The sequence below is a fragment of the Drosophila serrata genome, unplaced genomic scaffold (assembly GCF_035046125.1).
Source record: "Drosophila serrata isolate PLE 108 unplaced genomic scaffold, ASM3504612v1 contig_36, whole genome shotgun sequence".
Lineage (NCBI taxonomy): Eukaryota > Metazoa > Arthropoda > Insecta > Diptera > Drosophilidae > Drosophila > Drosophila serrata.
Window position 1 is genome coordinate 636807 of NW_028256934.1, and position 16756 is coordinate 653562.

At 35.0% G+C, this 16756-nt stretch overlaps 2 protein-coding genes across 15 annotated transcripts in view; one reads left to right on the forward strand and one right to left on the reverse strand.

The window, feature by feature from the left end:
• Positions 1 to 303: 303 nt before the first annotated feature.
• Flo2 (flotillin-2) overlaps positions 304 to 16756 on the reverse strand; it is a 126944-nt gene continuing 110491 nt past the window's right edge. For 5 of the 14 annotated variants that reach the window (XM_020956544.2, XM_086835264.1, XM_086835271.1 and 2 more), the window contains exons 3-7: positions 12588 to 12775; positions 10044 to 10152; positions 2924 to 3491; positions 2675 to 2858; positions 304 to 2614 (exon numbers count right to left, since the gene is read on the reverse strand). In XM_020956544.2, coding sequence (XP_020812203.1) covers positions 2435 to 2614; positions 2675 to 2858; positions 2924 to 3491; positions 10044 to 10152; positions 12588 to 12775 — 1229 coding nt within the window. In that variant the 3' untranslated portion in view covers positions 304 to 2434. Of the gene's footprint in view, positions 2615 to 2674; positions 2859 to 2923; positions 3492 to 4244; positions 4348 to 10043; positions 10183 to 11253; positions 11293 to 12074; positions 12776 to 16756 lie in introns of those variants that run through there. The other 9 variants (XM_020956542.2, XM_020956543.2, XM_086835245.1 and 6 more) reach the window with 5 other exon arrangements.
• Positions 4730 to 8678, forward strand: LOC110187134 (uncharacterized). The gene is made up of 2 exons (XM_020956548.2): positions 4730 to 7568; positions 7625 to 8678. Exons 1-2 carry the CDS (start codon positions 7122 to 7124, stop codon positions 8348 to 8350), a joined length of 1173 nt encoding a protein of 390 aa, XP_020812207.2. The 5' UTR covers positions 4730 to 7121; the 3' UTR covers positions 8351 to 8678.

Below are 16756 nucleotides of genomic sequence, written 5' to 3' on the forward strand. Positions count from 1 at the left end.
GTCGACGATGAACCTGGTGAACTGTTATAAAGATCCCAAGTTTCAAACCATCACAGATCCGCGTATAACAGTTAGCGAAGACACAAACCAACTATCGATGTTTATCGAGCTTTTAAAATCGGGCTTAAACTTTGGCGGAAATTTATCGAAATTCAAATTTGAATTCAAATTTGGCGGTTAGCTAGTCCAACTATTTGAACCTTATATGGCGGGATATTTAAATTCAAATTTAGCGGTAATTGAGATACTTATAAACACGATGCTATATTTTCGCATACCACAAAATTATTGCAATCCACTATATATTTTTTAATTTATTTATTTACGACAAAATACACAAAATTTTAGATTTTATTTATTTAGGTTTTAGCTTTTTAGTTTTTCTCTTAGTTCTTCGGTTTGTTGTTGTTCTTCTGCTGATTTTGCTGCTGCCGCTGCTGCTGCTGCTGTTGTTATGATTCTCTTTTGCACACTGCGATTACAATTTAAGTTTCGTGCACTTAATATACAATATAAAAAAAAATATATATATGTGTGTGAGAGATTTATGTGTGTGTGTGTGTATGTGTGCGCGCTGATTTATTTATTCGGGTTAGGAATAGTGCTTAAACACAAATTAGTGTGTTAATTACTCTATCGAAATGAAAAAAGGATTCAAACGAAGCGTCAAAAATTGCTTTAACTAAATTTCAGTTAAATGTTAATATAAAAATAACAAAATTGATTTTCTTCGTCTTTCTTACATATTTTTTTGTGTTTTTTTGTATGTTTTCCTTGGCTTTTGCTATGAACTAAACAGTGTAAGAGTAAAGTACAAAAAATTATTAAATGCATACATATATACGTAAATAAAGTGACAAAAATATATATTATAAAGCGAGATAGATTCATATATATATATTTATATATATGTATGATTACATAGGACCTCGCCGAGTCAAATAACAAACAAATATTTATAAAGTCATAACTTTTAAATCTTTTTCTTTTTTTTTTGTGCAGATAAATGAATCCAAGAATCCGCATTTATGTGTGTAGTGCGTGTGTGTGTGTGTGTTTTTTTTTGTTTTTGGAAGAGCGTTAACTTCAGAAAAAACAGTATTGTAACGGTTTCAGTTTCAGTTCCAACTATCCCTTAAAACTTTAGCTTTTACCAATGAATCGATGGGGTTAACTATGACAAAATTTGGCATCTGTTTTTTGAATAATGTTTGACACAAAAAATAATTACAATACAAAATTAGTTTAAAATCCTAACAAATAACAGCAAATTAAAGCAATTTCTCAAATTTATGGCACGATTTGTTGAACAAAATAATAGTAGAAAATAGATTAAAAATATATATATATATGAATTATACCATGAATGTTGTTTGTGATTATAATTCACCTTTGTTTTTAGTATTGCCTCTAATATGCTTAATAAAAACTGAAGAATCAATTACGTTGAGGCACCTATAATTTTCTATAATAAACTCTCAAAAGAAATTCAAATATTGCACATTTCGTTATCGATTATTGGTTACAAAGCTCTAAATTTGTTTGTTTATCAATTGCACAAGTTTTGGGGGATAGCTTATCGGTTCTTCCTCTCTTTCTCTCTCTCTATTTCTTTGGCTCTTCGTTTGCATATGAATTAGATTTGTGACAGAGGCAGTAGTTGTAGATTGGACAGTTGAAAATTAAAAAAAAAAAAATATATGCCAAAGAAAGAGAGAAAGTGATAAAATTTGAGGATAAATACAACTTTACAATACTGTTACTGAAAAACATTTGAAAAACTACTCTTTTCTGATGATGTATAAGGTAAATATATATCTATATATATAGTATATGGTATATATAATAGTTTTGGTAAATAAATAGCTAACACTCTCTGCTTAAATGGTTTTCGCTTTAAAGTTATACAAATTTCACGTTGATTACTTTGTTCTTATCGGATATCGGTTTCGTTTTCGAGAGAAAAAGGCCACAAAATGTATAAACTTTAGCTGAGATTAACGTTGGTTGTTTCGCGTGTGTGTTTGTTTTGCTTGTTTTGTTTTTTTGATTGTTACGCGGGCAAACATCACACAGACACACACACACACACACACCAGCACACACGCGTGTGTGTATATGCATGCAATATACATATACAATATATATATATATAAATATATAATATCGGAGTACATTTTGCTACGTTCGTTTGCAATTCAAACATCGATTTTTTTCGCTCGTCAATAGTTTCGATTATCGATTTTTGCTGCTGCTGATGCTGCTGTTTCTCCTAATCTCTCCCTCTCTCTCTCTTTTCAGCTCTCTCCCTTTGCTCTGCTGCTCCTTCTGCCTTCCCCTCTGCTGTGTATTTCCTTTTTCCGGTTTACAATTCCTTTGCGCTGCGTTACGTTGTCATTGCCATGTGCTGGATATCATCCCATTCCATTAGATTTCACGCCTTGGCCCCAGGTATCTTGGAGAGAACCTTGGATAGATCCACACCGGTCAAAGCATTGATCGATGGTGGGAGTTGGGCCACCAGGCGGGTCACATCATTGGTCACATTATCATTGCCACCGATGAGGACAATTTCCTCTGTCTTGGCCAGCGGGGCAGCCACCTCGGCGGCAATCTGAAAGAGATAATCGATATTGGATTAGTTATCCAGGATAATGATAACACGATAGCTTACCTTGGGCAGCGATTCAAGGACAATATTCATAATGGCAGCATCGCCGTACTGCTTATACACATGCGCCTTCATGCGCATCCTTTCGGCCTCGGCCTTGCCTACCAGCTCAATGGCATGGGCCTCCGCCGAACCAATCTTACGGATACGCTCCGCCTCGGCACGGGCACTCTCGATGGTCTGGCATCTGGAAGGGGTTAGTAATTCCGATTAGTAAGTTCATATTTCCAAGGTAAATCCAATGATACTCACTGCTTGGCCTGGGCCAGGGTCTGCAAACGGAAAGCCTCCGCCTCGGCGGGCAACTTGACGGTGCCGGTGAGCTCTCTATCCTTACGCTGCACCTCCTGTGACTCAATCTCGATCTGCTTGCGACGCTCAACGACCTCAATTTGAATCTCCTCGTTACGTATCCGCTGACGAATCTTGGCCGCCTGCAATTCGTAGGCCAATTGCGACTCAGCCTTTGCCGTATTGATCTCCTGATCGAAATTGGCCTTCTGCAGCTTGTACATGCGCGTATTATCCTCGATTTTCGTATCCGTCGAGTATTTCACATCCATGGCACTCTTCTCGCACTCGGCCTCCCTTATGCCGGCATCCCTATTGGCCTCGGCCACGCCCGCATCGGCATCCCGCTTGACCACAGCGGTCTGGGCCTTGCCCAGCGATGCCAAGTACTGGACATCATCGTACACATCCTTGATGGTGAACGAGAGGATCTCGATGCCCATGCGGCCCACGTCAGGAGCGGCGACTTCGCGGACCAAGGCCGCGAATTGGTCGCGGTCCTTGTACACCTCTTCGACTGTAAGCGTTCCTGCAAGGACACCCAATTGGGGGGGGGAATTAGTTTTGATATTCTTATTAAATTTGAGAATTTCGTTTGAACCAATTAATTGGAATTTTAAGTGGGCAAGATATGCCCTTCAGAAGTTCCCAAATATGCTACTTTTAATCAATATTTATTGATATCGATTTATATGGCAATTTTATCGAAAAATCAAAGTTTAAACTTCTCATAACTCAGCCAAAAACTAACTAATTTCAAATCAGAAAGCGCTCCTTTGTTAGTTTTTAATGGGATAATAAATCTGCATACTCAATTAAAAATTGTAGAAAATTCCAATTTTTATCAATTTTTGAACATTTTAACGATGTAACCCCTTATAAAATTTACAAAATTTAAAAAAAATTAAATTTTTGCTTGACAAAGCTAGAAAAAATCGCCGGTGGATACTGATCAAGAATATATATGATTTATAGGTTCGGAAATGGCTCCTTCACCTTCTTTTGAGCTTCCGACTGAAGGTGCATTACCATTTTTTAATGGATATTACTATATTTTTACATGCAAATTTTTTGGAAAAATCTGTATTTAAAAAATCCATAACTAAGCCAAAAATGCATTAATTTCAATTCGGGAAGCGCTCGTATGTTTATTTGTAGCAGATTTATAAAACTGCATACTCCATTTAAAATGCCAATTTTTTGCCAGTTTTTGCAAATTTTAATGATGTAACCCCTTATCAAATTTTAGAAAAATTGAAAAATTTTTGAAAATTTTTCGAACTGCCAAAAAACGCTAGAAAGATTCCTCTGTTGATGCTGATTAAGAATATATATGCTTTATAGGGTCGCAAATGATTCCTTCACTGATTTTAAAGCTCCTGACTGAAATTATAATACCCTGGAAGAGTATCATAATATATACTATCAGACCAAGTAAAACTGGTTAGATCTGGACTATATAGTTTTATAATTCCATTTTCCAAGCACGTTCTCAAGAAACACCTTGCCGGACACGTATTTGCACATTTCAAGTTGATTGTATCATTGCATTGCCAAAGTGCACAAAATATGTAACACAAATATACAATTATTGGATATACCAGCATATAGATAGATATATGTATATATATTCTACCCTGTCACACTAATAATCGATGGAAAATGACCTTACCGAGTGACCACCAGCGAGGTGACGCCCACAATTAGGGCCACCTTGAAGACACCCAACCAGACATCGGACATGTTGCCGGTAAACTAATGTCGCTTAGTTTTTTGTGGGCACCAAAAATAAACAGGGTAAAACAGCAGGTAAAACAGCCAATGATAGCCCAAGATAGCAGCACCTGTCCAGATACTCTATCTCTTTTAATTAAATCATTACGGGCTTATATTTGACGTCATCTGTGAGTCCGCAGTGTTATCGCACAAATTGTTATCACTAATGGCGTCACACCATAAGAAATTAATACAACAAAATAATAGATTGTATGCGGAATAAGATCAGTAACTTTATAATGATCAGTATTTGTTACGATTTAATATAATAATTGATCACGAAACACTTTAACTTTCATCGAGAACTTTTGTTTATAAAGCTTGTTATTGTCTCACATCGAAGGTCAAGTTCACTGCCTTGTATGTAGTTTTCTTGTTTTTTTTTGTTATTAAATTAACAATTAAGCTCGATTGTGTTCACACGCGATTTGGGGGGGAAGAGAAAATAAAAGCGAACCAGACCCTACGGCGATGAGCCCACAACTGACAGCTTGAGCTGTCCGGCGGAGACTTGGAAATGGGAATGGGAATGGAAATGGAAATGTGAGTGGGAAATCGCCTTGAGACCTCGACACTAAACTATAGTAAACTATATAACAAACCGGAGGAATAACTACTGCCTCTCCCGGGTTCGATGAGCCCATAAACCCTACAATCGAGTCTCTGCCTCGCACACTTCAAGTTATGTTTAATTAAAAGCTCTAGATTGGCCATCAAGGTCGCAAATCGAATAGAACTCATAAGCTATAGTTGAGGGGGAAAAAAACAAACAATATATAGTTTTTTTTTCAAGGCAGAATTGCATTCCCAGAAATAGTTTTCAAAGTTTCACTTTGCAAACGATAACAAAGAGGGAAAGCTGGCTGACATTCTAAGAAGTATGTAATTCTAAACAAGTAACGTATTTAAACAAAATTTACAGATTTTCCTATGATTTATTAACCATAAACTGCCACAAACTTGTTTCTTTACAAGTAAATAACTGGCCAGAAATCCATCATATATTGTAATATATAACCAGAGAGTACATTAACCATGCCAAGCACATATTGTATATCGCGCACTTATTATTCACAATTATCGACATAAAGTGAGTATTAAGTATGAATATGGTTTTCTCTCTTATTAAACAATAAGTAGGCAATTTTCAAGACCACAAACTAAGGCTGAAAAGCTGAAAACCCATCTGAAGGGGTCAAGGAAAATGTTCAAGACAAAAAAAGATACAGAAAACAATGTAGAAAGAAAATATATTTAAAAGAAAGTATTGATTATTGATGTAAAATATCAATTTTAGGGGTTCTGGAGGGCCATTTAATGACCAAAAAGCGAATGATTGTCCATTTTCTACTTGCTCATAAAAATTCTACTAAATTAATATTGAAAACCCATAAAAATTCTAACAAATTAATATTAAAAACTTGACGAATGTATTTATTATACATAAATTATTTGGCTTAGTTATGATATTTTATGATTTGAATAATCTTCAATCCAAGAAAGTTTTTTTTTAGTTTGACAAAAAAGAAAACTAACTTCGGGAAGCTGAAGTTTATAAACCTTATAGTTAAAATTAAACTTACAATTAAATTAAACGATCATATCGAATATCAATCATAACTAAGCTTAAAATATTCACATTCTTTGAACCGATAATTATTTATATTTTAATATGAAATTTTGTTCGAAAAATCAAAGTTTAAAATTCTCATAACTAAACCAAAACTGCATTAATTTCAATACGGAAAGCGGTTCTATTTTAATTTTTTCGAGGTTGAAAAAACTGCATACTCAACTCAAAATGTGAAAAAATTAAAATTTTTGAAAATTTTAACGATGTAACCCCTTATAAATTTTTTAAAAAATCTGTAAAAATTGTTTTCTAATAAAAAAGGCTAGAAACATTCACCCATTGATGCTGATCAAGAATATATATGATTTATAGGCTCGGAAATGATTTCTTCACTTAGTTTGAAGCTTCTAAATTAAATTATAATCAAATAATTAATTATAAATAAATTTTCAGTATATTTATTAAATTAAGATTTAAAAAAAAACCCTCCAAGTAGGCTCTGGTTTCTCCTAGTATACATCCAAGTAGGCTTTGGTGCCAATCTACAGTCTAGGTGTCAATGAGTTCCGACTGGGTTAGCTCAGTCTCATTATCCACACCGACCGTAAAGCACATACACCTCAAAAAAATCGTTTCTCCACTCTCGAAAAAAGTTTATATATTTTTCTTAGTTCAACTTTTTAATACGCGAAGAAAATCGAAAAAAAAAAAACAAACAAATTTCAAAATAAATCAAAAAAGAGAAAATTGAATTGAATTGTCTTTCGGTTATCGGTTTTCGTTTTTGGTTATCGCTTATCGGTCGCCATTATGATTGCATCGCTGCGACGCCAACATGGCGGCGGTCGCGACTTCCTGTTGGAGAACAAGCAGCGAGTCTCCAAAATGGAGACCAACGGACGTTGCCTGGCGGCGGCCAGTGCCCGCCGGGTGCCCCTCTGGCGTCCCGTTGCCCTCCACTATACGGAAAAGCTGCGTCCGCATCATCACTACGGTGGACACCGGCGTCCAAGGCATGGCGGCGGCGGCGCCGGCCAAGAAACTCGCAGCGGTCTGGCTCAGCCGTATATGGGGGCAGGATTTAAAAGAAACCCCGTGACCTTGGCTCCACCCTGCGTCCATGAGCTGAACCGGCGACGGCAGGCAGAGCAGCAAGAGCAGGTGCGACTCCAGGGAGGTTGGGTGGATCCAAGGCGAAAGGAGCGACCGGTAAAGAGAAGGTGTCACCAGGAGTGTCAGTGCCATCAAGGGGCCGAGGTGATTATCATTGGATTAACTCCTTGTAGAGATCATTTCATGTTTGTTTCCTATAGGTTCCTGCTGCTGTTCCTCCTCCTCCGGCAAGGCAGAGTGAGAGCAGCGACCAGGTGGAACGTCTGTCCCAGTGTTCTTCAAAGATTTCACGAGCTTCCCAGAGAGAAAGGTTCATGGCGGGTGAGCAGAATGTCGAGCCTGAGGCTCCATTGAGTGCCAGGAGTAGTGCCTCTGCCATGACCCTCAAGTCGAAGCGTTCCGTGTCCCAGGAGAGTGTTCGTTCGAATGTCACCGTCAAATCCAATATAACAGTGGTCTCCAGTGCCTCCAAGCTGAGTAATGTGTCCAAGAAGAGCAGTGCCTCCAAGCTAAGCAACGCCTCCAAGCTAAGCAGTGCCTCAAAGAAGAGCCACAAATCGGAACCCATGGAGGAGATGCCCCTGCCAGAATATCAAGAACGCGAGCAACTATATAACCAGCAGACTCGGCACTCTCAGCACCATCCTCCTCCTCCTCCTCCATCTGAGGCCAAGGGTCCAGAGCAAGTGCATCAGGAATATGATGGCTATACTCCCCTTACACCAGCTCAAAGGCAGGCCATTCGTGAGGATGCTCAGCTCAAATATGGCAAATTAATGGAGGAATATAATCATTTGCCAGTCTCGGCGCCAACTTTGCGAGTTCGAAGTCGCAAGATTGCCATTGAAAAGGAGCTGGATGAATTGGACTATGCCATGAATATGTTCGATCAGCAGCAGCATATGGATGTCTACTATAAGCATTAATCAAGAACTAAAACTAAAACATCCTACACGTTAAAATACTCTCAACACTTGTTGTTTTTTGCCGCACAAACGCAACACTAACCACACATTTAATCCATTTATCAAGAAGATTACACTTCAAGTCCGTATCAAACAAAATACTATAATTGAAGGATGGAACACATCAAGCTAACTGTCGCATGCGAAAGAACACTATGCATACACAATCGGTTCAACACACTAAAAATATAATAATGTATTACATAAATCATGATAAAATAACACAGCCCGGGAAGGAAAAATGTTACATGAAGAAATTGAATTAATTAAATGCAACGTATAAAATGTATATCTTATGGCAGTTTCTTTCTTATGGGAAGAACTAGTACTTAATTCTATTTAGCTGAAGGATAGATAGAAGCCATTCCTATTTTATATTTATTCCACACAAAATAATATTCTAGCAAATCTTGGTTATACAAAATAAAGCATTTCATTTGCTTCACCCAAAAGTATGCCAAGCTAAAATCTAGTAAGTTTGTATCTGCATCTTTAAGGTTGTTAAGGGGACTTTGAATTTGTAATGTATTTGTAAGCTTTGTATTTAAAATAAACAAAAATATATGCATTGAAATTAAAATTTGTATAAGCTGATTTTTTTTTGGGAAAATCCAATTTTCAAAATATCATAACTCAGCCAAAACAGCATTAATTTCATTTTGGAAAAGAATTATATGCTAGTTTTTATTATGTCAACAAATCTGCATACAAAATTAAAAATGTAAAATTTTGTACATTTTTGAACATTTTAATGATGTAACCCCTTATAAAAATTTTAAAATTAAAAAAAAAATCTAGTTTCGCCGGAGATGGCTAGAAAGATTCTCCTATTGATGGTGATCAAGAATATATATGATTTATGGGATCGGAAATGTCTCCTTCACTGTGTAATAAGCTTCTGAGTGAAATTCGAATACCCTAAAAGGGCATACTACATATATATATTATTAGAATATATTAATTATATATTTGATATATAATTTGTTTAGATTATTATTTATATAACCTTCTTCCTGCTCTTTTAACTGGGCATCCCTACTTTTCTTTATTTATTATTATATGTTCAGGTTTTAAAAAAGAAAATAGGGAAGCTGTATAAGTTTTTGGTTATTGTTTCTCAGTAGAGTGAAGTTTTCATATTCCTAAAACTGGACATTCCTGTTTTTCTTTATTTACTTTCAGATCCTAACAATTGTATTACTTTATTATTATTATTGCTCAGTGAAACGAAGGTTTTTTAAAGATCTATCAAAATTCAAAGTTTGAGGTTTGTTTATGTAATTTATCTTTGATATTTATCGTTCCCTTAACTGGGCATCTCTCTTTTGAAATTCATGCTTAGATCTTCAAAGTGAAAATAGGGAACTTTATATAAATCGTTCTCTTACACCAATGTACTCAATCCTACCTGTTATTATCTATTCTATACCAAGATATTCATAATGATTAATCAGCAAGTTCATATTTTAAAACCTAAAAGGTTCCTTTTTCGAGGGGGACATTAAATGTCCTCTAGGTAAGTTTTTAATTTAATTGTGAGTAGATATAGAACCAGTTCTCCTCTTCAAGGATCTTTCAATGGGTATCCCTTGCATCACAAACTTAATTTTAATTTTAATTTAATATAATTAAGAATTAAAGGATTCACACTCACCCAATATGGCGCGTAGGTGACCCTCGAGGGTCTGCAGGATCGTTTGCTTGATCTCCTTGACGCTCTTGCCCAGGAATTGCTCGGATGCAGTGCCTAGAAGCTCGTCCGCCTGATGGTGGAAATAATAAACATTCATCATCTGTTCGTGTGTGTGCATGTTGTGTGTGTGTGTTTGTGTTGTGTGTGTGTGTGGTATTTTTGTTTGTTTTGTATGTCCGTGTATAGATTGGTGTGCATGTGTGTGGAATGGCATTTTGCAGATTCGATTTTGGAGCACAAATAATTCACATAATTTCAGTTGTTTTCAATTTGATATTTTGATTATTTTAATTTTGTCAATATTTTATTATTATTTTTGTTTTTATATTTCACCCACACACACGCACATGCACACACAGACAGGGCGACAGAGATTTATATATATATATATATATAGAGAGTATATATGTATATAGAGATATTGAGCGATACATGGAGTAACGGTAACAGCAGCAACCAGAGCAGTAACGGTAGTAGTAACGGTAGCAGTAACAGTAGAGCAGTTTTTTTTTGGTATTTTTTTTGTTTGGTATTTTTTGAATTTCAATTTTGGAAATGAATGCGTGTGTGTGTGGTTATTTTTCGATTTTTTGTATTTTTTGGTTAATTTTAGTTGATATTTCGTATACAGTTACAAGTTAGTTTTGCGGATTAGTTGTTTTTTTTTATGATGACGTTGAACGATCGGTCGCAAGGTTTTTGGTCGATTTTTTTGGTTTTTTTTTTGTGGTGGTGAAAAAGAAAGTAGAGAAAAAAGAGAGTAGAACACAGAGAGATCAACAAGGTTTCATAATTGATTGCTTTTTAGTATCTTAGTATTTTTACTTTTTTTTAGTATTATTTTGCAGACTGTACTTTTCTTCTTCTCCTTCTTCTTCCTCAGCTTCTGATGATGATGATTGAATGAGTTTTTTGATCAACAACAAAAAAGAACGAAAGAAAAGCTTGGAAAAAGCCACTAAAGAAAGCAGAAAGCATGCAATTTTAGAAAAACACTTAAAAAAAAACTTTATTTAGAATGGAAAACGTAACATGATTTTCCGTTTCGCTAAGTGTATGTGTGTGTGTGTGTGTGTGTGTGTGGGTTGAGGTGCAAATATGGAAACCAGGCATGAAAAACAAGATCCAAAATCGAATTGTTAAAATCAAATAAATGCAATAATAAACATACCTCGTCGTTATTATAATCGTTATGTTTATACGAAGATGACTGCAAAATCGAATGGGAAACAATTAAGTTATGGGGGACAAACATAATTTTGAGGCAGTCAGATTAATAACAAAAAAAAATCGATCATAATTGCGACCAAACTTATGAGACACAGTGACTCTCGGTGACTGTGAAGTGCAGTTTTTGATTATATTTCATTCATTTTGGTGCTGCATTCACAGATTTTTATGTGATCAGACAAGTGGAGTGCCATGATTTGAAGATTGAAATTTATCTGTCATTCGATAACAGATATCAATAAAATATGATTGGTTTAATTAAGTAAAGAAATGATTAAAAGATCAAAGCAAAACCAGTAATGGAATGATTAATCCTTTAAATGATCAAGAATCATAAGAATCATATATTCATTTAATGAATTGATTGAATGATTTACATTTGTTGTTAACACGTGAGTAAATATTCATATAATTGAATTATAAACATAATATGATGGATACACTGTCCGAAATGTGGCTGAAAATGTCCTGTAAACATTCAGTTCAATGTCGAAAACTGTACTGTCCAAACATAATTTCAGCAAAATTGATCAACAAAACCATATAATAAAGAAGTGCAACGATCCAATATAAATCTATAAGATAAATAATTTGAGATTCTAGAAAAAAAACGAATAAATCTAGCAAATAAAGGGACAAACAGGCGAGGGTGTTTGATGAGTTCTACTATTTTGGTGCTAATACTAATATGCTATAAATATATATAGATTTAAGATCTAGTACTACGTGGGAAGATCGCCGGGATGGATGATCGCAACTTACTTGGCGGTGTTCAGATTGAGAGCACTTGCTAGGCTAAATAGGCATTCGATGGGAGGATGGAGGTTGGATTACTTGGGAAACGGGCGAGGGAGATTGTACAAACAAGAGCCAAACATTGGATTAAGATAAGTTTCGATACGGATCGGTTATAGATATATCTAAATGTTCAGTGCTGCCAATGTAATGAAATATTAATCGATAACTAAACATTTATCGTTACTTTTCTCGATAGGCAGCACTGATCGAAAGACAGAATGGGTGTGCAGGCAAGGATACAAACTCTCTACTTTCTAATATCGTCCAGGAATATAATAATATCGAGCATTATCAACAAAACTTGCATCTACATTTATATATATTTACTATATGTTTACGGAACTCAAAAACAAACTCGGGCAAGCTTCAATCACTTTCGCTCAGATACTCGGGGTGCAGAAGAGAAAAGGGTCAACCAGGTCAACCTAAGTCAGGGGGCAATATCTAAATAAGATATATCGCTGGCGGGGATCTTACCTTCATGATCTTGCATTGGGCCACTCCGGTGACAGTCAGCGGCACCCCCTGGGCGGTCTCCACATTCTCGCACATGGGGTTCAAGGTCATCACGTTCAAGGACAGCCGTTGGACATCCGTCACCAGCCACCAGGCCCACGCCCATCCACCCACAATGGTTCGCTTCTTCGTGGAGCCACAGCAGCCACCTGGGAAATAAATGAAGGATAGGGGGAGAAATTAATAAGAGTTTAAAATTTAAGTAAATTATTATTATTATTCAGATTGTAATTTAAAATAACAAAGGAAACTAACTTGGGGAAGCCGAAGATTATATAGAAATGTAGTAAGCAATTTAATTATGGAATCGAAAGATCGGAAGTCGATCATAATTAAGTTTAAGAGATTCCCATTCTTTGAATAGATATTTATTGATAAATCAAAGTTTAAAACCTCATAACAAAGCCAAAAATGCATTATTTTCAAATCGGAAAGTGTTCCTATGTTAGTTTTTATAAGGGTTAAAAATCTGCATACTCAATTCAAAATTTAAAAAAATTGTATTTTGTCAATTTTTAAAAATTTTAACAACACCCCTTATAAAATTTTCAAAATTTAAAAAAAATTTAATTTTTAACCGGATATGGCTAGAACGATTTGCCTGTTGATACTGATCAAGAATATATATAATTTATAGGATCGGAAATCATTTAGTTTTAAGTTTCTGAGTGAAATTCGAATACCCTTGGTTCTTAATCATACATTTCTATATATTTCTGTTTTCCAACTAAAACGATATATATCGGTAAAGCAGTACTCCTCTCGTGACTTTTTCTACTCTTGAGCGCTATCTTTCTCTCTCTACCTCTTCTCTTTTCCATTTTAAGCTTCTCTTCTGCCATCGTAATAATGCAACGTAATGACGTCACACGCACAGTGACCCACAAAAAGGTGTTGTGACTGTGTTACTCATATATTAATTTATTCATTTTTTTTACCTTTATTTTTTGACACTTGACCAAATAGTAAGAGTGAAAGCATTTCGCCAGGTGCAATGGTGTGCGTTCAATGTGTGATTTGTGATGTCTACGTGCCGGCAAACATGTCTCAAAGTCCCAAAGTCCCAAAGTCCAAAAGTCCAAATGGAAAACCATTGGAAAACAGGAAGCAAAAAAAAAAAATGTTCCATTGTCCATTTACAGGGGGAAAAAGTAACGGAACAGAGCCACCGGTCAAAAAGGGCTTCAACTCTTCGACTCTCTTTTTGGAGCGTGGGCGCCCGAGAGCAAGATAGAGAGAGTAATAGAGAGAGAGAGAGAGAGAGAGAGAAGGAGTAAAGCTTTTTGCCATCTCTAGTGGCACTTCTTTCTTTCTTTCTTTCTTTCTCCCGTCTCTTACCTTTTCTTTCCTTTCTTCTTCAGTCTTTTGGTTCAGTTAGTCAGAGAAGCTTGCAGCGTGAGGTTGCTCAGTGGTAGCTCCTAACCCCGGCCCCACCGTCACAATCGAGTCGGAAGCGCGCACGCATGCGCAAAAAGAAAAGAAAGAAAGTGCCCACAGTAAACACTCACACAACACACACATAGCACATACACGAGGAATACGATTCAAAACAAACGAAACGAAACGAAGAACCGCGTAGAATTTAATATTTTATTTGTTGTTTTCGCAAGTGTAAGTAAAGTGTGCCAGCCAAAAGTATCATAAAAGAAAAAAAGAAATCAAAGTCTGCCCAAAAAGAAATATATATGCTTAAAAATTCTGAAGCGGTGACAGGCCGGCAAACAAAAGCCGAAGAAGAACCAGAAGCTTTCTCAATGAAAGTGATTCATGGTTCTCCTTATTATTACTATTATTTTTTTTCTTTTTGTTAATATTTGTTAAATAGTGTTATGCATTTCTCTTTGCTTAGTGCTAATTGGTGTATTTAGCAACCTATTTTCATATTAAAGAACAGCACAAGAGGCATTAAACCTTCTCTTGGTGGTTAAACCTTCTTCTTTATTTTTTTTTTCGTTTGTACCTTGAACTTGATCGGTGTGGCGTAGCTCATTCAACTCTTACAACCTGTTTGCAACAACAACAACAACAACAGTACAACAATACAACAACATCTTACAACAACATGTTTGTAATTGCTAAAAAAACAAAAACAAACAACAGCATCTAAAACTTACTAGACTTTGATTATGCAAAAGATTGGCAAGAGGAAATATTTTTCCCTCTCTCTCTAACTCTCTGACTCTCTTTCTCTCTTGGCTTCTTGTTGTTGAAAAGTTAAATAGAAAAGAAATAAAAAAAAAACTCTACAAGTACAGTGAATCTTCTATAGAAAAAATCGGTTCACCAAAGATGCGCATAAAGAATAATTATAAAAGCTCAATCCTCTATAATATAGTTAATTTTTTATAGTTCACAGTAATCTAGTTATGTGTTTCAATCATTTTATTAGATTTCCAAAATGGATTCTAGCTTCAAAATAACGTAAACCAAGCTTAATATTAAAATCTGACTAGAAACTTGGAACTGATTCCTCTAAAGTTTGATTCTACTAAAGTTTTATAAATAAAAATGTTTGTTTTATAATCCAAAGTTGTCTAGTTATAATATACATATCATTTTATTGAAATAACAGTGCCTGGCACTAGAATTCCCAACAAGTTTAAGCCTAAAGCTGTTCTTAACCAAGCTGAGTCGTCTTCTGCCAAAGTTCTAAATAATTTAAAGCAAAAAACATATTACATAAATATCTTTGAAATTAAGATCGCACTGAATATATTGCTTAACGTTTTTTGTTATAATTATTTTTATATATTAAATTCTCAAAAAGAGCTTTTCCTAAAGAATTTTCATAAAAGAATTCAAAGTACCTATAATAAAAATTGATTTCTTTTAAGCTTTACATTCAAAATTCAAATTCATTTAAATTCAAAAATAAATATTTCGAATAGTGTTTGAAAAGAGGCTTTTGTAGAGGCTTGACCGTGCCCCTGAAACTGGTTGCAAGTGGTGAGTGGAGTGGAATGGAGTACGTGTGAGTGGCGAGTTGTGCATCACAATTGTTGCATGCCGTTCGATCGTTCGAGTGAAAAGTTGCCCATCGTCGGCATTTTCTGTATATTTTGTTTTTTTTTTTTTTGTTGTACATTTTTCGTTTTTGGGTGCCCAGTAGAGTTTTATAATAGAGTCTTGGGGAAAGATTTCACTTTTATGCGGGAGGCCCCTCAACCCAAGATGCTCGATGTATTACACCTCGTTTCAGCCAATCGCACACCTTTCCATTTATTTATTTTTATTATTTTGAAAGAAAACAAAAGGTGCAGCACGTGACGCGAAAGATTTATGAAAAGCAGTTGAAAAATGCCTATAAAATTATATATTCAAAGTCCAAGTTCGATGGATAGCCATGTTCAATTTGAGTTAATTAAATTTTAATGAGTGCTAAGAGTGCAACATTAGTTATGGTTGTGAAAACCACAAAATACGGATGTTGTTATTTATGATTTTTTTGTTAAATTTATTGGTAAATATTTTCTTAAAAACTAATATGTTTACGAAACTTAAAAATGAGTTCAGAAAAAGAATTATTATTATAAAAATCAGATTAACCATAACTATCTTTATAATATTGATAAATCATACCATTTCTATCTTTATAATATAAATATCGAATAATATAAGTATCGAATTTTAACTTCCAATTTAAAATACAAATACATATTTTAACGTTTCCATTGTCTAACTGTTTTGAATTCATATTCTGATTGATATATTAAACCATACCGAAATTTACCGATATTTTTTTAATAATAACGATACTTTATCATTAATTATTATTTAAAATTTCAATCTAACAAATTTGAAGATATATTCGATATATTTATATTATTTTAATATACTATAGATAGTTTTTATTGGTTTTTTCTTGTTGATTTACATGTATCTGTGCTATAACTTATTAATTAGTGTGCAAGATCACGATTATCTCGACTTGAATTAACCTGACAGAGTTGAAAAAGAAGACTTGAATTGGAATTGAAATTGGCATAACAAATGTCACGATTACGAAATGGCAGCAACCCGATGAATAAGGCGTGATTGTAATATTGATCATGAAAATTGCACCCCATAACCCGGTTACAAACGATGTCACTTTTCAAGTGTCGTGAGTGGCCTTTTCTCTCCCTCCCTCT

Bases quoted from the DNA above. Each gene is read 5' to 3' on its own strand.
- LOC110187134 (XM_020956548.2), top strand. From the start codon at position 7,122: ATGATTGCATCGCTGCGACGCCAACATGGCGGCGGTCGCGACTTCCTG. The intron at 7,569-7,624 runs GTGATTATCATT...TGTTTCCTATAG, and splicing joins AGTGCCATCAAGGGGCCGAG to GTTCCTGCTGCTGTTCCTCC.